Source organism: Carex rostrata, chromosome 14 (genome assembly GCF_964058835.1).
Source record: "Carex rostrata chromosome 14, lpCarRost1.2, whole genome shotgun sequence".
NCBI lineage: Eukaryota > Viridiplantae > Streptophyta > Magnoliopsida > Poales > Cyperaceae > Carex > Carex rostrata.
Window position 1 is genome coordinate 6,750,773 of NC_135931.1, and position 21,258 is coordinate 6,772,030.

A 21,258-nucleotide genomic window follows, 5' to 3' on the forward strand; every position below is an offset into this window, starting at 1 on the left:
ATATAATGAATCCATACGCTTTACCTAAAGCTTTTTAAACTCATGTAGTACATTAGCATAAAGTATCTAACAAAAAAATTATTTCTTTATTTTATGGTTCCAACCTAGACATTTTTTTAAAAAGAGAAAAAAAAACATACAACACTTAAATAAAAAGAATGATAAACCAAAGGAATGTAACACATTTTGGCTTAGGGTTAATACAAGCTAAGAGAAAGTTTTGCTCCTTTTCATCCCTCTTGCACAGGTTTGCAGCCTAGAAAGAAATGAAGAGGGGGGGGGGGGGGGGGGGGGGGGGTCCTAAAGATCCCCTCAAAAAAAAAAAAAAAACAAGGAAAAGAAGAATTAAGGAGAAAAAATAGGAAACAAGAAAATGTAGTTCAAATAAAGTCAGAACTAATGCAGCAAATATGATTCCACAACAGTTCTTCCAAATTTCTCTTGCACGTCTTTTGGAGTTTCGATCTGTACAAACATATTGTATACATCAGTGAAGAACAATAACAATGCTGTCAATAGTAAAATCGAAAGGCTAACTACCTGTTTCTATTAGAAAAGAAAACAATGTCTGAAGGAATCAAGATACCACATTACAGGTCCAAGACCAAACCCGTACATCCCAGCAGGTATGGTAATCAATAACCGAAGTCAGATCATTAAAATAAACTTACAGCATTTAAGGCCTTGAAGAGAGCTTTGATTACATTGAGATGATTTCTGGAGCCAACAATCTGCACAGAGATCAAATAATAAACTATAAGAATATAAAAGCCAAGTAGATTAATAAACACATAAACTAATCCATTTGCATATATCCCCTATAGTAATTCACATTTTTCATTTTCTGAGGTAGCTATAGAATTCACATTTTCAAAATCAAAACCCAATTAAAAAAACTTTTCTAATATACAGTAATAGATTGTGATTGGGTTTCATTTCTAGCCTATCCCAACTTGTTTGGGACTAAAGGCTTGGTTGTTGTTGTAATCTACAGTAATAGAAGATCGAACTCATGGGTTAGAAGGCTCTGATCTGTCTGACTACCTAAGAGATAGAGCTGAAATGGATGCTATTAATGCTCTACTAATGGGTGATACTGGTGTTATTGTTCCTGTTTCTTCTACCCTACTGAGGCTAGTTCTTCCTTTGATAGTTCTGCTGCTGCTGTTTGAATCCTCTTGTTTAGATGCTTTTGTGTTGCTCTATTTTGTTGGCTGTAATACTCTGTCTAACCTTGCAAGCTTGACTATGGCTGTTTAGATATCCCCTAAAGGCTTTCCCTTAAGTGTGATTTTTATGATTTAGCTTTTCAGTAATATTTTGTGATGTGAGAACTATGTTGTTTCGTAATGAAACAGGTGGGCACTCCCCACTCTATTAATACACACACACACACACAGTAATAGAAGCATAAAATATATTTGGTTAAGATCTGGCTTGATTCAATTGCAGTTGCATACCATTTCGTGATTTTCATTCAGCATATACTTTTACTAAAATATTCACGTCTTCTCTTAAGGGATCAATTAGAGTTAATGGTAACCCTTGGTATCTACATTGCATTCACTTTGTAAAATTTAAGGATAAAGTAAAAGCAGAAATGTATAAAATAGAGGAAAGAGAATAAAAAAATACCTTTGATTTGACATTGCTGAAACCGGCTAGATAAAGCACAGTCTCAACTGTTCGGCCAGCTGCCATCCCACTTCTCAATGGTCCCGGCCACAGGTAAATCTAGGATTTCAGAGTTAAAAAGGCTGACATCAATAATAGCAGAATTTAGGAGGGGGGGGGGAGGGGGTGTGGTGGTGCCATAGTTAGCACATTTGGGATTTCCATTTTGTCAGTGATTTCATTAATATACAAACAGTAAATTACCACTGCACACACACACAAAAAAAAGGCCAGAAGAAATAAAACAAATAAATAAAATAACTGGGAGATATACCTTAGTCTTTTCATATTGGGCCTGGATTGCATGTGCAATTGTGTGTTCCTCATATCTCTCCATGTAGTGAAGGTTCTGGAAACATTTCTCATAAGCCTGTGTACATAAGAAGGGACATAAAAAGAAAAATGTGAAACTTAGTTTAAAATTATGATCTTCCTATTTACTGATAGTTTCTTCCATGTCATTCTTTTACAAATGATTCTCAACACTAGATTCAAGTTACCATTTGGGAAGTGTCATGTCAAGCATGCACTTTTTCTTTTTTTTTCTGGATAAATTTGCATCATGCTGGAGTTCAACTTCTATAAATTGAATAATTCTATCTACAGTTCATAGAAGCTGAATTCAACAATCTGGGTACAAGTATGTCAACATGAACTTTCATAACAATGATTTTTTAAAATAAAAATGCACTTACACGTTGAATTGCAATTTTAGCTGTTGGGCCCTTAGCTCTAGCAAATCCCACTACACCATGGTAATTTCCAGTAGCCAATATAGCCGAATATTTTGCTATTTGACCACCCTTAGAAAAGTAAAAGATAAGAGGGTTATACAAAAGAGTTCCTAAAATGCAATATAGCAAAAAGACCCTAGTTTCTAATAAATCCCAATTGTATCACTCACAGCCCCACAGACAATTGAGCAAATTAAATATGATATTCAGGTTGGGTCCTTAAACTTTTATCAAAAAAGAAAAAACAAATTGGTCTGTACTTTTGTTTGCACCAAATTGGTCCTAGATTTACACCTTGTGCCTAATCGGTCCTTGAACTTCCCCAGAAAAAACTACTTGGTCCATGAACTCTCTTAAAATAACCCAAGTTACCCATATTAACCTTTTGAGGACAAATCTGGTTATGCTGAGAGAAATTTACGTACTAAGTTCTTCTTCAAAAGTCCAATAGCAATTTGGTGCAAATAAAAGTTCAGCTGCTCAGGTACCAAGTTTGTCCTTTTCCAAAGTTCAAAAACTAAAATTCAAGGATCAATTTCGTGCAAATGAAAATCCAAGAACTAAAATGATTACTTTGGGAAGTTCAAGCGCCAAAACCTTAATTTTTCCCTTAAAAAAGCTTGTAATTTTAATAGCCGGTCTTTTCCAAATTAACTAGATAGACTAGAAAGGCACAGCATAAACCAGAAGCTTGTATGAATGAAATTATCACCTTAGTAACTTTGCATGTTCGGTTGACATCTATGACCTTCACATCAAAGCCCTGGACAAGAGAAGAAAAAAAAACCAAAGCAATGAACAATTGCATGCATAACGGAACCAACCAGCTTTGCAGAATAGAGGAACCAAAGAAAATAAACTAGATCTTGTTGGACTTTTGAGCTTTTAATATAGCGAGAACTAGATTTTGAAAGCCCCATCAATTCCTGTTCAAGACATATATCCCAGAAGAAGAAAAAAAGGAAAAAAAATAAGGTCTGAAATGACAAAGTGCAATTTATATAACAAAATAGGACTCACTTTACGGTAGAGTGGTCTCTTCTTCCTCTCAGCCAGTAAATTCCTTTCCTCCACTAACTCCTTTACCTCTGCTTCTAACACCCTCCCCTTCTTACCTGTTATAAAACAATAAACAATAAACATTACCACCTTTGTCTTTCTTTCTTTTGCTGTAGATAAAAAAAAATCTCAATAAACATTATGAAATTGCTGTTGAACTTGGTCAACTTACCTTTGACTTCCTTTCATTGCATTAAGCTTTTTTTTTTGCTACAATTTTTTTAAAATTGGTATATTGGGGTAGGATTTCCTGTGTACTAACTGGTGCGGGGCACCGTTACCTGGGTGGAGGGGATACCTTATCTGGGAAGAAGGCATTTATCCCCTTGAGCACTTGAGTTCCATGCCAAAAATGAAAATTACAAAAAGGGCAAACAATATCCTCAATTACATTGCTAAAGATATGGTCAAACCTGGTCCATTTCTTCACCTAAATTGAGTATCTTTTCTCTTTATTGCTAATTCTCTTATTTCTCAGACCAGGAGCATAGTTTGAAGGGCAAAAGAGGAAAAAAAAATTATTAATCCACACTACCAAAGTGTCATCAAGCTTGGTTATGTCATCTTTAATTTTCTTTTTTGAACTCTATCTTCATGTTTTGACAAACTAGTTCCAACCCTATAGCTTCCATCTAAAAAATAACATTTTACAAAGAGGACAACATCAGTTTCTTGATGAACATTACCGAAGGTGTGATCAAGCTGAGTTAATTTTTCCTCAATTTTCTTCTCAATGGCACTTAATTTCTCCTTTAGTTCATCATCCTCCTCCTTGGTCTCATCGAATGAATCATCGTCTCCTTGGCCTTTTACTTTTCCTTTTCCTTCTCCTTTCCCTCGGAGCATTTGCTTCTGCTTCTCAAAGTCAGCATTGTCAACTATATCCTCTGGTGACTCCACCTGTCAGGGTTAGGCTGAGCTATCAGTTGTCCAATTAAGCCTAAATAAACCCTCACCTGTGAGGTTAAGCTTCATTTAATCCAAATTAGTGTTCATTTGTCCTAGTTGTATAATTAAGCACAATTTGCGCAATTATGCGAAATATCACATTGTCTACACTATGCCTATGCAAATAAGTGTCAATTTACTCTCACCTGTGTTAAGCCTAAATTAAATCTAGACAGTGAGATTAAGCTTTATATAAACCAGATTAGTGTTAATTTACTCTCAATTGTATAATTAAGCACAGTTAGCACAATTAAGCCAAGTAAATATCCATATCCCATTTGTTTGCTGACTCACCACTGGGTTGGTATTAGTCAATCAACCCTCAAGGCCTCAACTAATCTCAAATGCTTTGATTTCACAACAAAGCTCTAATAAAACCTTCAATTATGTGTTTATTACGATTAGCCCATCGATCAAAGTTTAATTTGAGGTTTGGTAAAGGTTCGATAAGTTATCATCAATTGTTTGGGTGTTTGATTAATGAATCAATTTAACAACTCTTTCCGCTGGCCTAAATTTGTATTTCTGAATATATAAGCCTCAAAGTTAAGCCAGCATAAGACAGTTTACCATCAAATTGTGCAATTGAGTACCAAAAGTGCCCAAAAGAAAAAAGAGGGGAGGGGAGAGATGGGCATGCTGCACAGGATCCAAACTTGCTAACAAATAATGATGCACACTAATGCATGCCTAAATGAATCAACAGAACAATAGTTCAATATTTTCATTGCATATGTTTCCAGCCTGACAGGCACCAGAAGTAGGACGGACAAAATCAGTCAACGTAGCCCTTACCAAACTAGACCCATAATAATACACTCAAGCTCGACCCCAGTATGTACCACTCAGCAATGACAAATACAGGTATAGTAGTTGTTGCCTTATAAGCAAAAAAAAGGCAGAAAAAGAGAGAAAGAAGATTAAACCAGCTGGTGTTGGATAATTCCAAAATTGGCTGGGTTGTTTGGGTCGTAAGCCTCCTTGACTTCCATCATCCTCAAAGCTCGATTTAATTTTTGGAGAAGAACAAAACGGTCTTTTCCAGTAGATTCCTTGAGACAATTCATCAAATCACCAATGACTCTGTACTCCAGAGGAAGCTTAAAATGCTTCTCCTCAAATTTCTCAATCTTCATCATCAAATTGTGGGCTTCATCTAGGGTCTCTACACAAAAAAATCAGAAAATTTGACATATTGTTTTATAGGTCATTTCCTATGTTGATGCACCTTCCTTACCAGAAGTGACCTATTAATGAAGATTATGAAAGAACCAAACTCATATGGATGCATTGTACTGGTAGCAGAGCTGACTGGTATGATGCCAAATCAGCATACCACTAGTTCCAGTGACTAGGCTAACTTGAACCTTGTTGTGTTTAAAATAAGCCTAACTTCACCCAGTTTTGTCAAAAAATTTAAACCAATTTTACTTCTACCAATCCCTTCAATTTTGAACCGGAGCAGACAAAAATAAAGGGTCAAATAAGTGGTCAAATTGGTATTTACTATTTAGCAAACAACATAACACCAGCTGAACTCCATTTTACTCCACACCACATGCCATGAAACCTAGGTCATAAAGTTCCCAATTTTGTATCATTGGTATATTCTATTTTTTTTTAAATAATGCATATACCAGCATCCGCAAAGCTTTTGAGCAACTCTTCATGGCGCTTGCTCTTCCTTTCAAACTCATCTGCTTGCCTCTGGAGCTCCTCTTCTGAGAACCTATAGTGTTCCCATTTCAGTCCAGTGATATGCATAGGTACTGAGTCTACTGACTGATATGAAACAACAATGCACTTGTAACTTAATAACAAGCATTAAATAAGCACAGACAAAAAAAGGGATAAAAAAGTTCGTTACTTGCTGGTACGGTCTGGTGTCAAAACAAACATGTAGGTACATGCTGCTAACTGTCCAATCAAAACTAACGTTAACCATATATTCTACTGAACATGTTCCAAAAATAAAAACAATGCAAGTAAGAACAGCCACGACCACCTTACAGGTAGCGCCTGGTAACGATACAGTACCTCTCATCATCCTCATCACTCTCAGAATCTGTCGGCTCCCAAAACTCTGGCGAGTCTTGCCGACCGTCGTAGTCGTCGTCATCCACCACCTCGTCGTCATCCACCTCCTCCGTATCAAGTTCCTCAATTGATGGTTTCACCCCGCTGTAATCCTTCCCCGCCTCATATCCTTCCAACACATTTACCATATCCTCATCTTCTTCCTCCTCCTCTTCTACCTCAATCCCAGCAGCAATAGCTTCACGGCGCTCCTCTCTCCTAATCTCGGCGCCAAGCGCTAGTGCCACGCGAATCTCCTCCAGCGGGAGTTTCGAAATATCCGTCTGGCGTGTCGAATCATCTGGCTGGCGTGTTGAAGCATCCGGCTGGCGTGTCGAAGCATCGTCGGAGAAATGGCGATGATCGAGGCGAGGTAGGGAAGAAGGTGGGTTTAGGTGGGTAGGAAAGGGAGGGAAACGAGGGGAGAGGAGGGGAGGAGAACGGAGGGAGAGAAGACGGCTCCAAGCGGAGAGGGATCGGGTGAAGGCTGTGGCTGCCATCAGAGAGGAGGGGGGAGGGGAAGTAAGACTGCAAGAAGGGTTTTGTTGTGGTTTTCTATTATTCCTCCGTTTCGTTTCTGTGCTAATTCTATGTCCAATACTCTCTCTCATTTCGTGTAGCGACTCCCTAGTACTCTCTCATCAACTTGCCTTACAATGTACCTTGACCGCATCCGCACCGCTAAATTGGAGAAAGTTTTAAAATTTTCTGTTTTTTTTTTATTTTCAAACAAAAATATCTCATTTCTAAACTTATTAACAAGGGGGAATTTCACGTGTACGGTATAACCCTCAAAAACTTCAAAATTACGTATTCCCCCCTCTAAACTTCAAAAACTGACAACTTAACCCATTTTATTGTATTTTATATTAAAACTCATTCTAAAATTTTAAAATATCCATTTTACCATTTATTAAAATCATATAAAACCCATCAAACTCAAATTCAAATCTAAAGGGTTCCTCTACCGTTCGATCCCCGTTCATTGCATTAAGATATGTGCATAGTGCTTCAATATTTGTGCTGATCTAGCATGCACCGATCTTAAAGCAATATTGATTCGTGCGTATCGCAATAAGATGTATGCACGTCGCTTCAATATACGTGCGTGTTTGCATCAAGATTCGTGCTGATCTTGTGCACGCATATTTAAAAGCAGTTTGGACGGTAGAAAAAATATTCATATTCAAATTTGAATTAGATGGACTTTATATGCTTTTAGTAAATGGTCAAATAGGTATTTTATAAATTTAGAATGAGTTTTAATATAAAAGACAATAAAATGGATAAATTTGTGAGTTTTTGAAGTTTAGAGGGAGAAATATGTAATTTCAAACTTTAGAAGGAGAAATATGTAATTTTAAAGTTTTCGAGAGATACACGTGAAATTCCCCCTATTAACAAAATAATCTTATAAACCATTATCTCTCTCCCTCATCTTCCCTCCCCACCTTGTGTTTATTTTTCTTTCTTAAATCTAGCCTCTTGCTTTATTTAAAACTCAAATAAGTATTTTTTTTTTTTTTCAAATTTTATGATAAGTATGTTTCAATTCTTTTTTAGCTAATACAACAAAAGAAGAAGAAAAAGTGTAGGGATGAGACTACAAAGAGAACCTAAAGAACAACAATATTTGAAAGAATAATTCGTTTCGCACCCAAATGTTTCATAAGATGTTGTTGTACTTGTTAAATTTTGAAAATTTCTCTAGTTTTCAGATTAATGCATTCTATGATTTTTAGTCTGAACTTTGTTACCTGATTATTCTTTCTCCTATAACTTAGAATAGAATGTTTTTACACAGGTTTCTTACTAAATTATATATGTGTATTGAAGTTGAAACAATAAAAACGATAATGAATCAAGGTTTAGATTTTAATCATAATTTTTGACATATAAACAAGTTACTGCGTCTCAGACAAACATAACAATTTTTAGTTTCAAACAACACATTTACACATAATTGATTTCTAAAAAAAAAGTGCACATCCACATTATTTATTAATAACTCAAATCATATAAATTACATGATTTAAAATCAAATATTATTGGATGAGAACTTACAAGACTTAATATATATATATATATATAAAAAAAAAGTTTTTAAACATTTGTATAATCCGTACTACATAAGGCACTAGTAAACTGATTGAGAGATTTGGCTCAAAAATATGAATATATCTCATGAATACATCTCTTGCAGTGAGTTAATCAACTCCATTAAATTTAAACTCGCTTAAAGGAAAACACCAACATCATGAGCTTAATCCTCTAACGCAGTACTAATTAAAACACCACGTTAATTTGAGGCCAACGCGGGGTATCATATTGCAATATTTCTCTAAGGAAAAAATATATATATATATAGAGAGAGATGGGCTACGGTCGAAGTAAAGCGACTATTTTACTTCACGCTCATATTTTGCGATTTTTAAGTTCAAAATGTCGATCCAAACCGTTCATCTTGTTCTCCATATTGAAATGTGCTTGGAGACCAAATTTTACATTTTTTGGAATTTTTTTACTATTTATTAAGCAATTTTGAAAGTCGCTGATCTGATGGTCCAGAAAATCTTACTGTTTTTACTGTTCACAGCAAAACAGCAATTTTCAAAAATGCTTAATAAATAGTAAAAAAATTTCAAAAAATGTAAAATTTGGTCTCCAAGCACATTTCAATATGGATTAAACATCTAACGGTTCGGATCGCTCGTTTGGACTTTCAAAATAAAAATACGGCGTGAAGTAGAAACGCGTTTTACTTCGCAACTCACCGTAGCCCACCTCTATATATATATATATATATATATATATGAGGAGGGTTCTACTGCCTCAATTTTTCATGCCTCCATTGAACCTCCAAATATAAACCGTCTATTAGTAATTTGATCAACGGACTGGATTAACTCTCAACAGCTAACAAATTATCTCAATTCGCCTCCAGTACTGCCTCTCTCCCTATCTCTGTTATCCCCCTCCCCCCCCCCCCACCCTGTGAATCCCTCCGTCTGGCCCTCGACCTCATCTCCGTACTCTACCCTCCCCCCTACGCGCGCCCCCGCCTCCACCCTCCTCCCTCCGCGCACACTGCCCCCACCGATCTCCTCCTCTCCAAAGCCTATCTTTCGCTGTCTAACTCCTCTCATCCCTCCCCTTTGCGAATGAGAAATAAGGATGGGACGATAAGTTACAACTCCTCCTCTTGAATTTAGGTCCGTACAAGCTATTTGTTTGTTGATTTCTTTTTCCATTTTTTGCTATTTTTTTTTTCCTGTGAATGCATAAATAAGTTGCAAAGTTTTCAATTTTGTTTGCTATTGACGTATGGTAAGACCATAGTGTGCAAATAAGGCTCCTACTGGTATCATGGGACATTGAAAAAAATGGGACTGAATTGATTTTGTAATTTTGTCTAATTTGCTTTATTTTATCTTATAGTTGGTGAAAAAATGGATATATCTTAGAATGGTATTTTTGTAAATTTGAAATTTATTCAAGATGATATAACTTTATACAATATCATGTTAAATGTGATTTTTTTTGTAAAATATAATGAACTGGAGCCATACTGGTAATGTAGATGAAATTGATACATGTTATGTATTCTCATATCTTATCAGATAGAACAGGCACAACTTGTTAGAAAACCAGCAACAATAAAGGAGTTACAGGGATTTATATTTAAGATTGCTGATTTAGATGTTGTTTCATCATTATTCTATGAAAAGTTTAATGTTCTAGTGTATATAGGAAAAATCAAGAAATCCGTTGTCATTTTAATAACAGTTACTTGTTCACTAATTAGGTGTTTTCCTTTCAAGAATTTTCTATTGCGTGATGAAACTATTCTTATTTTGTGCCAGTCCATGAAATAGTCCTATAAGAACTAGCTATTTTGTAATATTTGCTTTCTCCAAGGATGTAGTCATCTAGTTATATCTTTTTATTTGTTTGTTTATGAGTTTTGTTGTTGTTTTTTTTGTAGCTTAATTTGACAGCGATGGGGCAAAAGACAATGCAAAAGGAAGACACCTGATTTGGATACTCGTATTGAGCTCATCAAGTTGCTTCCATGTCGATTAGCAGATAGAATTGAACTGGATGCACAACTATCGGAAAAATATTGCTAATAGGGTTTGAATTGTCAAACTTGAGTTTATGTGTGCTGGTCTGATAAAAATAGGGATAGTATGTATGAGATGTAATTTTTGTGTTGTGATGTAGGATTACTAAGCTAGATGTGCAGTCTTGTTGCTTTGTATATAATTAAGTAATTAATGGAACAAAGCTTTGCATCTTTTTTGTTTGTGTACCATGATTCCAACTGGTATGGAAGCATATGGTATATATAATATGCCATTATTTTTGTCATGACAGTGTATGCTCAAACATGTATTGTATAATTTGTCTCCATTATTGCCCTTAGCAAGTGCCATACACTGGTACAATATTTCTGTCTTTAGAAAAACAGAAAAGTTAGCATTCAAATACACAAGTTCAATCACAATTGTGAGTCAGAAATTTAATTTACAATTATAACTAGAATCACAAGTGACACAGATATACATTTCTATCATCTGAATCACAAAGTTACAGCAACCTTTTAATTTAAATCCATTTCTATCATCTGAATCACGCTTAACAACTCAATCTTACAATTACAAATTAAAACACACAAGTAGCTTTATAGATACCTATCTCAACAATCATTAAATAATAATAGAATCAAAATCATACAAATATACACATTTGTTCTCACTTTTTCAAAATAGAAACAAAAAAAAGCAAGAAAAAAATGAACTTCTCACTTGCATCCCCAAATTTGTGACATACTACCAATACAACCCTTATATGCTCTTTAAAGGGTGGCAGAGGTGTACCACTCTACACCTTAAGTAAGATTGTGACACCTAACAAATATGTGCTAGTATCAGTAGAATAAACAAAAAACAAAGAAAAATTGAACAAAGACCACGATGAAGAACAAGCATCCACTATTGATTCTTCAATTTCTCCATTGAACAAGCTCTGTCTCGCTCATGTCACTGCCCATATCTTCTTTTAGCTATTTAATTAGAAAAAATAGCAAGATATTAGCCTCTACATAATGAAACAAGGAGAAGAAAATGGGGAATTAGATAATTTAGCAGTGTACTTCTTGTCATACTAAAAGCAATAATCACGGTAATAATGCATATAATTCAAGAGCAAAGGCACTTCAATTCACAAGAGAAAGACTGCAGAACAAGGGAATACAACACCAACAACACCTTACACCCATCGGAGTTCCGACTGGTACAGTACAGGTAGATGGGTCATGGGACATTTCAGAAATTGCGGGGCTTGGAGCGGAAATTTTTGATGAACAAGGTAATTTGGTGAGAATACAGTATAGTTACCTAAAGGCAAAGGATGCGCTAGAAGTAGAGGCAATAGGGATTAATTCAATGGTTGAGAAGATTGTTGAGAAGGGATGTTAATGGATCCACCGAATATCGGATCTATACAGACTCCAATATTCTGACAAAGGCTTTTGAAGGAAAGAGCATAGAAGACTTACATTCCTGGCAAGCAGCTCAAATCATAGCAAGGACAATGCGAGTGACAACAGATGGGGGATAGAATTAAGATAATCTTTGCTAAAGGGGAATATCTCAAAACAGCACACGACTTAACCAACTGGGCTCAAAGGATGAAACAAACCTTCAGTGGACACCCAAGTGAGAATTTCTGCAAAAGAATGGGAATAGAGTCAAGAGTTACTCAGGCAATGTTTTCATATGGGATGTAGCAATTGCGCTTCAATACCATGCAGCTTCCTACAGGAACAAGCAAAACACATCTAGGATAACTTATAGTCCTAGACTTTTATTTTTTTTGTTCTTTACATAATCAGCTTTTTATTTTTTAACTTGTTCTCCATCTCAGTAACAGTAGGAATAGAGTTTATATTCAGTTTTTATCTTGATGTAATGAAACTATGTATGAAATTAATGCACGCCTACGGGCTTTCTCTAAAGAAAAAAAAATGTAAATTTCAGCTAATTTTAAGCAAATTCCACAAAATTAAAGTAATTTTGAAGAACATCGAGTGTAACAGTCAAAATCTCATACTTGTACTGTATGGTTTTACCGGTCAAATTAAACTATTTGGAGCAAAAACATCGAGTTGAACAGATCATACTAGTATAAGACTTCTTTGTACTGTATGGTCTGGAGACCTAAATCCAAGGGAACAAGGGGTATGTAGAGAGAGAAGCCTTCCTGATTTATGTTCGCAGGGGGGAGGGATTGCTTCTTCTTCGACCGATCTGATGATGAGCCTTTCGGAATCTAGGGTTTCATCAGGTGGTGAGCAAGAAGGGTCAAGGAGAGGCTGTGTGTGAGAGAGAGGGAGTTAGGTGGCGCGGAGGTGTGCGAATGGCGGTGGCGGAGGGGTGCGAAGTGTGGTGGCGAAGAGGTTCACGTTATAGAGAGGAACAAAGAAAGAGAAGGAAACTGGAGGCGAAGGATATAAACTAGAAGCGAACTGGAGGGATTTTTTTCGCTAAGGAGTTTTTAATCTAGTCCGTTGACGAATATGGTTGATCTACGGTTTAAAATTGGAGGTTCGGTGGAGGCATGGAAAATTGAGGCAGTGGAACCCTCCACTATATATATATAGAGAGAGAGGAGGGTTCAAATGCCTCCATGTTTTTGTACCTTCATTATGCCTCCATCTCTCTCCATCATTTTCAAAGTTCAAACAGTTGATCTGAACCGCTCAACCTAACCTCCATACTAAAATATGTTTGGAGACCAAATTTTATATTTTTAGGAATTTTTTTACTATTTTTTTAGATAGGTACAAAATCAGTAAATCTGAACCATCTAAAAACAATATTTTTGTACCTATCTAAAAAAATAGTAAAAAAATTCCTAAAAATATAAAATTTGGTCTCCAAACATATTTTAGTATGGAGGTTAAGTTGAGCGGTTCGGATCGACTGTTTGAACTTTGAAAATGATGGAGAAAGATGGAGGCGTGATGGAGGCACAAAAACATGAAGGCATTTGAACCCTCCTCATATATATATATATATATATATATATATATTTTGTACGTACAAAATTAAACTAACTCATGACACATCACCTCTATGTCTGTCTTTACTTTTGCATAGAATCATATATATAGTTTTTGTTTTTATTTTCTACAGTTGAAGTTTCGCTCAAAGTGAAACCTCTTTTTCTCAATTGTTTTCTTACTACATCAAAACAAGCATCCCATTGAGTTCAATAAAATAGGTTTAGAAAAAAAAACAGTTTGCAGTAGATGAACAACAAGCACCTATCTTACCAGGGAGACTAAATGCACGCATTTCTCTTGTTAGTTAAGAGATAAAAAGAAAATGCCCAGGCATTCATTTAATAACAGTACATAGACAAACACATTAAAACCACAGAAATGAAAACAGAACAGTACAGGAGAGAAGGAAAATACAGAAAAAAGAGAGAAAATTGAAAAGATCCAGATGCCTTTTGAATTTAACATTAGCCCAAGCGGACAGAAAAGGCCACTGAGATAGATCAAAATCCTGCAAATTATGCGATACAACATTGCGAAGTTTGATATTTCCAACATCTTCTGCTCTTGTTTGAATACAATTATTTCAATTTCATAATGTTGTGAAAGTTGATATTCAATAGAACCCAGGTGTTTTGGATAAAACATAAGGTCAGAATTATATAATAATTTATATTTGCCTTCAGGAGCAATTTTGTATTTGTAACATTAAGGACAAGTGTACTAGCTGCTCCGACCTGCTATTGTGAAGAACAGTTATCAAAACTTCTCACCAAGCAAAACTTATGTAAAAGCTATGAACAGTTTCTTGAATATTTCATAAGCATGCATTAAATGGATTTGTGAGGTACAACAAGAAACAAAAAGCGCAAAAAAAAAAACTATATGTATGTTGACCCATTTGTTCTACATCACAGGTAGCATCATTTTGGAGAAAGCTGAACACTCCTTTTCTGAACTTTCTTTGGCTTATTTAAGGGAGTCAACTTGCGAAGAGAAGCATGGATAAGCATTGCTGGCAGGAAAAGAAAATTATACAAAAGGAAATATATTATCATCTGATTCAGAAAATTGTGAAATTCAGTTTACAAGAGCAAGGGGTGACCATCCTTGAGAAATTGGTGAGGTGATAAAAATTATGGAAGTGAATACAAATGCAAGTTAAAGCAAACAGAAACTGAATTTAACAAACCAAAAAAGACCCAACAGATACCGCAATCAAAAAGCTTTACACTTATCTCGGACCAAAACATGACAAGAGTTCAAACAAGATTAAGAACTAGAGAAAGTTTCTTCTTTTTCTTTCAGCTCTGAACTATCGCATTTGGTAAGCCACTTAGCTTGTAAATCAGTTAAATTAACTATTTAAGTGTCAACTGGAGGAAGGACTGTATTGTACCAAGTGCAATAGTTCAACAGGACAGTTGAACTAAATAGAAGTTCAGGAACCAATCAGGAGACTTTTCTCTTAAGAAAAATAAGATGTTTAAATCAGATTTCATCAAACCTGCATAACTAAGGCCGATGGCATAGACAAGTGAAAAATGGAGATTGCACAGGTAAAGCACCACTGCTGTAACTATATAATTGAAGGTAGGTAAAGGAAGTACTTGTTAGTTGGAGCTATAATCAAAGGCAGATTTTACAACTGAGAAATAAAGCTTGTGCAGCCGGTACAAAATTTTCACCTCATACATCATACTATAGGAAAATGCAATACAAATAATGCATGATTTAGCTTCAACTGGCAAACTATTATGGCTGATAAAGACAGAGTAAGGTATAGCACCATTACTGTACTAATCTTCCCGTAACTTTGAAATGCCAACTTAAACCAAATCAGCTCGTTTAATTGCAATCAGTTCTAAATAACCTCTAACCAATTAAGTTCGGATTTTCCCAGATTTAATCGATATCCTCAGCAATTTAAAAGCAAGACACGCCAAGACAAAAGAGAAAAGGAAAGCTTTTCTGGTAAGGCATACATGCACCATGCTGATCCCCCACCCCAATAAATAAAAAAAAAATGTATACTTCATAAATTCACTTACTGAACAGAGAAAACTTCACCATGACTTGCTGCAAAACAGGATACTTCTCCATTTCCCAACTTTTGATGGATAACCTTACACCTTCCCAAATGCCCAAACATGCCAGCAATCCCAAGAGAGAGATTGGCATTTGATACCTGTCAGTGGTCCAAATATAAAGACATAAAATAAATAAATAAATAAACCGAAAGGTCAAAGTTTGTGAATCACAACTATAGTTCCTTCTACTTTCAAAATTTGAAATAAATTTCACGTGTGAGAATCTCAAACAAAAGAAATTCTAGGTAGTTATATCAAGAGGGCACTAACAAGCAACAGGTGAAGAACAGAAGCGAGAGAAACATATAATTCCTTGCATAGTGGCGCACATTCTCTTGCACTCGCATTCGAGCTTGAGAGGCCTCCGCAGGCCACGAGTATTCTCCTATTAAAAAATAAGCATAATAACACAGACAACTATTGATTAGTAGCTAAGTGGCTGTAGCGAATTCTCAAAAAATTATTTTGCACATTATAATAGCAGGAAGATAAAGGTCAGACGAAGTAATTCAAAAGTAGGATCAATTACAGCTGCCTGACTATTTTTTAGTTAGAATTTAATAATTATTAATATTACATGAAACAGGATAAGAAGGAAAACGAAATTCTAACCTGGACCTCCGATGAAGTCCCGGGTCCAAGAAGGGGTGGGGGCCGAGAGGTCAGAGGCTTCGAGTTTGGCGAGTGGGTTGATGGAGATAAGAGTTGCAAGGGTACGGAGGGAGGAGAGGAAGGAGGAGAGACAGGATGGGGAGGCGGAGATGGGTTTACTAGGAGAAAAGGAGACAGAAGCGGAGGCGGAGGGAGCGGAGGAGGAGGAGGAAGGGAGAGTGTCGAGGGTGTATAGATGGCCGGAGTCGCGCAGCCATGACTCGAACGCCGGGTCGGGGACTGTTAACGAGATAGGATTTGGGACGAACGACATGGCTCTCTGGGCTCCGCCTGTTGGGCACTTGGGCACTTGGGCCTGATATTTTTATTCACAGGAAATTAATTAAGTAAATATTAATAATAGCGAACGAAATTGAATTTTTTTCAAGATATAAAAAAGGCACTGTCAGATTAGTCACGAATTAATTATTTTCTATTATAACTAAACCAAGCAAAAAAAAAAAATGACCGTCATACTCTATCACGGTTAGACTTGAGCGGAAAAAAAAAAGTCAAACAAAATGGCTTTGGAGGATTTAATTTTTTTAAGAGAAAATGTAATGTCTCTCGGGCTACCGTCCTCCAAAAATCTCTGTGTATAAAAGCCTTCCCTTTTTAGCTTAGTTCTGACGCGTTTTTAACTGCCACAACTGCCATAATTTCAACTGCTATAATTTCAAGTACAATATGTATGTTTACAGAATTATATGTGTATGTTTATAGGATAATATATATATGCTTACAGGATAATATGTGTATGTTTACAGGATATTATGTGTATGTTCACAAAAGGTGGTCCCAACAGCTGTCACGCGTTTTCAACAGCTTTCACGCGTTTTTAACAGTTTTCACGCGTTTTTATGTTTACAGGATTTGTTGAATTAGTTTACAGGATTTAATATTGTTGTTTACAGGATTTAGTATTGTTGTTTACAGAATTAGTTGAAAATATTCGGAGATTTTTGAGAGACTGGAGTTGGAGGACTGTTAGCTGCTTCCTTTTTTTAATGGGGTCCCTGCTACTGGATTAGTTAGATTAATTTAATTTAATTTGTATATTACGTTATAGACTATTATGTTTTTCCTATGTGTCGAAAAAACTCAATTTCACTCTCTATTATTGATAGTTATTTAATTAATTTTCTATTAATAAAAATTTCGACACTTGGACTACTCAAGAAAAGTTCTAGTACAAATTGACTGCCACGTGCCCACGTGTTACTGGAAAGGAATAATTTCTTAAATATCTATTTGAAATTGTGATTTTTTTCAAGAGTAAAACTAGGAACAATCAAACCAGGATTAAGCCTCTTTCTGAGTTCAATTTTAAAATCTATTATATTAACTTAAAGCTTCTTATCTGAATCGTTGAAACCTGTCTATCTTACGAGTAATACGTCTAGATGCAAAAAAAAATTAAACTTTTGAATTACTTCAGCATAAAGTCTTGCAGTAAAAATTAGAAAGTTTATAAATTAATTTTAATGCATTCATTTTTTGAACGCCTTTTGACCACTTAACTCTATATAAAATTAATTTGAAAGTTCAAATTTTTGTATATAGACGCATCACTCATAAGGTAGACAGGTTCTAATAGTTCAAATTTGTTATTTAAAATCAATCTGATAGATTTTAGAATTTAGTTCACAAAAAAACTTAGTGAACTTAGAAACCCCTTAGTTCTACTCAATTTTTAATATCAATTTTGATATTAATAAAAGAGTGAGTATATATAATATCAATGTAACTGGATGTAGACATTCTATAATAATTAAAATTATAATTATAATTTGGATCAATAGATATTGAAACTCTAATATTTAAAAAATATACATTCAAGAACCACAAATTTAGTGCAGTAATACGAGTCCCGTCTCTTTACGGCGTTCAATTTTTGAAAATACATTCAAAATATATTGAGATGTACCGGAATTAATTTCACTTCAAAATTCAAATTAAAATCTACGCAAATTGGGAAAAAAAAAGTATAAAACACAATTTGGAGAAATCGGACATGATTTGATACTGCATTGGTTGTTTGAAAAAAAAATGCTTAGATTTAAGATCCGTTTAAGTGGTTTTGTACCTATTTATAAAAATAATAAACATTTCAAAAAAAAAAAAAATTTGGTATCTAAATACATTTTAATATAGATGTCACATTGAGCTGATTGATAGTTGGAATTTTAAAACTAAAAATAAAAAAATATGATGAAGTATAAAAGATATGAGATTTTTAAATCCTCCTCTTTAAAATTTATTGGTGCACTGAATATCAATTGACGGGATCTTGAGTTGTTGGACAACTCATTATTTTAACAAGTATTCCATATTAAGATTCCTTTTAGAAAAAGATTAAAGATCAAGCTCTCAATATTAAAGAAAAAAAAAACAACTTTATTTGAATTTCAAAATTTTAACTTTTATAAGAGGATTAAATGCTGGGTTTTCCGTATTAAAATTGTTATTAAACACAAGGGTAAAGATACGGTGCTATGGGTTGCATAGAGGGCTATGGTGCTACCGCTCAATATTCGAGTTTTTAAAATCTTAACGGTCGATCCGAACCGTTCATCTTGTTCTTCGTATTAATATGTGTTTGGAGACCAAATTTTACATTTTTTTTGAAATTTTTTACTATTTTTTTAGATAGGTAGAAAATCAATTGATCTAAAAAATTCTGCATCATTCAGATATTTGATTTTCTACCTATCTAAATTTTTTTTCAGAAAATGTAAAATTTGGTCTCCAAACACATATTAATATGGAGAACAAGATGAACGGTTCGGATCGACCGTTAGGGTTTTGAAAACTCGAATATTGAGCCGTAGCATCATAGCCCTCTATGTAACCCATGGCACCGTAGCCTTACCCTAAACACAATAATCTATTATTTAGAAGAGTAGAATGTAGTAGTAGAGTAATACCTTTTCTTTTTTTGCTATTTTTAGTAAACGTTGAAATAGTAAAAGTGAAAAGAGTTGGGATTGTATTCATAGATGGAGTCAGATTTTCGACTTATGAGAATAAAACGCAAATATAGACTAATAATATAACAAAATTTATATTGTGAATGAAGTCAATCATATAAAATTTTCATACTGCGAAATGAAGATCAATTTTACAACTATCATAGCATTTTAATCTAAACTATACCGAAAATCCATTATAAGTACATAAATTTTAAAATAAATTAGAATAAATTGATCTCATACACTAATTGTATTATTATATTGAATATATAAGATGGTCCTAAAGACATATATACATATATGGCCACAGTACTTGATTATTAAGGAAGGTAAAATCAAAATAAAATTTTGCATATCCTAAAAATAATGCAATATTTTATAACATCGCCTCAAACTAAAAGATGATTCATCGTGTAAAGTTTCTACATGACCGGATGACTCAAACAAAATTGGTGGAAGAAGAAATTAATGCCACCGGAATGCTCGACATCATGCTACTGGAAGACTCAAGCGGATTGATGCACACGATATAACTGCCACTATAATTTGGTGCGGACTCAATATAATTAAATTGAAAGCTGATGACAGTATTCACACTAAATTAAAAGCTGAGAAACTGTAAAAATTCTAGTACTAAATTTTTTATCTTCTAAAATACTAATATTCATGTAAGAAACTATTTATATGTAAATAATTATCTCTCAAACTAAATTTTCTAAAGATGTTTGCACCATAAATATCTGCGGGGGACCATACACATTTTTAGAGGTGGGTTTTTTTTTTCTGTTCAATATTGTCTATATTTCTAATGATCTGTGAGGAATTTGTGTATCTAAAGGTTGATGCGAGAACGAGTGCAGGAATTATAAAAGGGAAACTATATAATTAGTAGGGACCATAGAGAAATGATACAGCTGGAATTTTAAAATAATAATTAGTTGAGACTATATAATTAATGGGGACCATAATACATTATTTATCTAAGTGCGGATACTGTAGCGCGGGTACTAAAATAATTATTCTTTCTATCATGATCAAAATTTTCAAGTTCCGCCGAGATTAAGAAACGAATAATTGTAATTTTTTCCTTTGTTAACAATTAACATCGATCCGCCAAGAAATAAAGTGTAATTGGAGAGTAAAACTAGGGTGCTCTTAAGCTCACCAAAATTTAGGTGAGCTTAACTCTAAAACTCATCAAATTGATTTCAAATGACGAATCCGAACCGTTGAAACCCGCCTATCTTACGTGTGATGCATCTACATGTGAAATTTTTAAAGATTCGAATTAATTTAGTATAAAGTCAAGCGGTCAAAAACGTTCAAAAAATGAATGCACTAAAATTAATTTATTAACCTTCTAATTTTGATTGCTTGACTTTATACTAAATTAATTCGAATATTTAAAAATTTCACATGTAGATGCATCACACGTAAGGTAGGCGGGTTTCAACGGTTCGGATTCATCATTTGAAATCGATTTGATGAGTTTTAGAGTTAAGCTCACCAAAATTTTGATGAGCTTAAGAGCACCCTAGTTCTACTCTGTAATTGGATATCATAAAATTTGCAGGGGTAATTTTGTCTTAGAGCGCGGACGGACTTTTTTTAAGAAAGAAACAAAGGTCATGTCTTTGTTTGTATTAGATTGAAAAGGGTACATGAGATGACTTCAGTGGATTCCACTTTTTTAAAATAACAGACTCCATTCTCTGTTTTTTTTTTTGAGAAAAACTCCATTCTCTGTTGCTTTTGAAGAGAGATAGAGAGAAAAGGGGAAGAGGAGGATGAACAGATTTGGATCCCACGAACACCAGTTTTCAAAAATCAAATATATCGTTTTGCCTAGTCATCTTCATACGTGAGCATCGAGCAAGTCGGTTCTTATAAATTTTTGAAAGAATTGTTGGTGTACTCTTTGAAATATTCTAAATTGGCTATTTTTTTCATCAACACATTCTCAATCAAATGTTTTTCATTTGCAAGAA

The 21,258-nt window shown here is 34.6% G+C and overlaps 2 protein-coding genes and 2 long non-coding RNA genes across 6 annotated transcripts; 1 reads left to right on the plus strand and 3 right to left on the minus strand.

Annotated features, from left to right (window-relative positions):
- Nucleotides 1-31: 31 nt before the first annotated feature.
- Nucleotides 32-7,006, minus strand: LOC144565772 (Ribosomal protein S5 family protein). Its single transcript, XM_078315597.1, has 11 exons — nt 6,453-7,006; nt 6,053-6,144; nt 5,342-5,580; nt 4,154-4,367; nt 3,429-3,523; nt 3,121-3,171; nt 2,370-2,477; nt 1,949-2,044; nt 1,636-1,734; nt 672-731; nt 32-465 (listed from the first exon to the last, which is right to left on the minus strand). Exons 1-11 carry the CDS (start codon nt 6,989-6,991, stop codon nt 397-399), a joined length of 1,662 nt encoding a protein of 553 aa, XP_078171723.1. The 5' UTR covers nt 6,992-7,006; the 3' UTR covers nt 32-396.
- Nucleotides 7,007-9,491: 2,485 nt separating this feature from the next.
- On the plus strand, nt 9,492-10,862 carry LOC144565857 (uncharacterized). The gene is made up of 2 exons (XR_013515049.1): nt 9,492-9,703; nt 10,477-10,862. It is a non-coding gene; the product is annotated as an uncharacterized LOC144565857 (long non-coding RNA).
- A 312-nt stretch (nt 10,863-11,174) lies between these two features.
- LOC144565664 (uncharacterized) lies at nt 11,175-13,093 on the minus strand. Of its 2 annotated transcripts, none has more exons than XR_013514933.1 (2): nt 12,052-13,093; nt 11,175-11,556 (listed from the first exon to the last, which is right to left on the minus strand). It is a non-coding gene; the product is annotated as an uncharacterized LOC144565664 (long non-coding RNA). The 2 variants fall into 2 exon arrangements; XR_013514934.1 differs by having other exon boundaries at nt 11,891-13,093.
- Nucleotides 13,094-14,215: 1,122 nt separating this feature from the next.
- PRA1.H (prenylated RAB acceptor 1.H) lies at nt 14,216-16,607 on the minus strand. Of its 2 annotated transcripts, XM_078315642.1 has the most exons (5): nt 16,260-16,607; nt 15,918-16,032; nt 15,609-15,745; nt 15,065-15,136; nt 14,216-14,572 (listed from the first exon to the last, which is right to left on the minus strand). In XM_078315642.1, the coding sequence occupies exons 1-5, from the start codon at nt 16,570-16,572 to the stop codon at nt 14,481-14,483; spliced, it is 729 nt and encodes a 242-aa protein (XP_078171768.1). In that variant the 5' UTR covers nt 16,573-16,607; the 3' UTR covers nt 14,216-14,480. The 2 variants fall into 2 exon arrangements, with proteins under 2 accessions (XP_078171768.1, XP_078171769.1); XM_078315643.1 differs by lacking the exon at nt 15,065-15,136 and having other exon boundaries at nt 14,341-14,572.
- Between the last annotated feature and the right edge of the window lie 4,651 nt (nt 16,608-21,258).

Excerpts from the sequence above, each read along its gene's own strand:
- LOC144565772 (XM_078315597.1), bottom strand. The coding sequence starts at position 6,991 with ATGGCAGCCACAGCCTTCACCCGATCCCTCTCCGCTTGGAGCCGTCTT. Across the intron at positions 6,145-6,452 it reads AGTGATGAGGATGATGAGAG|GTTCTCAGAAGAGGAGCTCC; the intron begins GTACTGTATCGT and ends GGAACACTATAG. Across the intron at positions 4,368-5,341 it reads GAATTATCCAACACCAGCTG|GTGGAGTCACCAGAGGATAT; the intron begins GTTTAATCTTCT and ends TAACCCTGACAG.
- PRA1.H (XM_078315642.1), bottom strand. The coding sequence starts at position 16,572 with ATGTCGTTCGTCCCAAATCCTATCTCGTTAACAGTCCCCGACCCGGCG. Across the intron at positions 16,033-16,259 it reads GGACTTCATCGGAGGTCCAG|GAGAATACTCGTGGCCTGCG; the intron begins GTTAGAATTTCG and ends ATTTTTTAATAG. Across the intron at positions 14,573-15,064 it reads CATCGGCCTTAGTTATGCAG|CAATGCTTATCCATGCTTCT; the intron begins GTTTGATGAAAT and ends TTTTCCTGCCAG.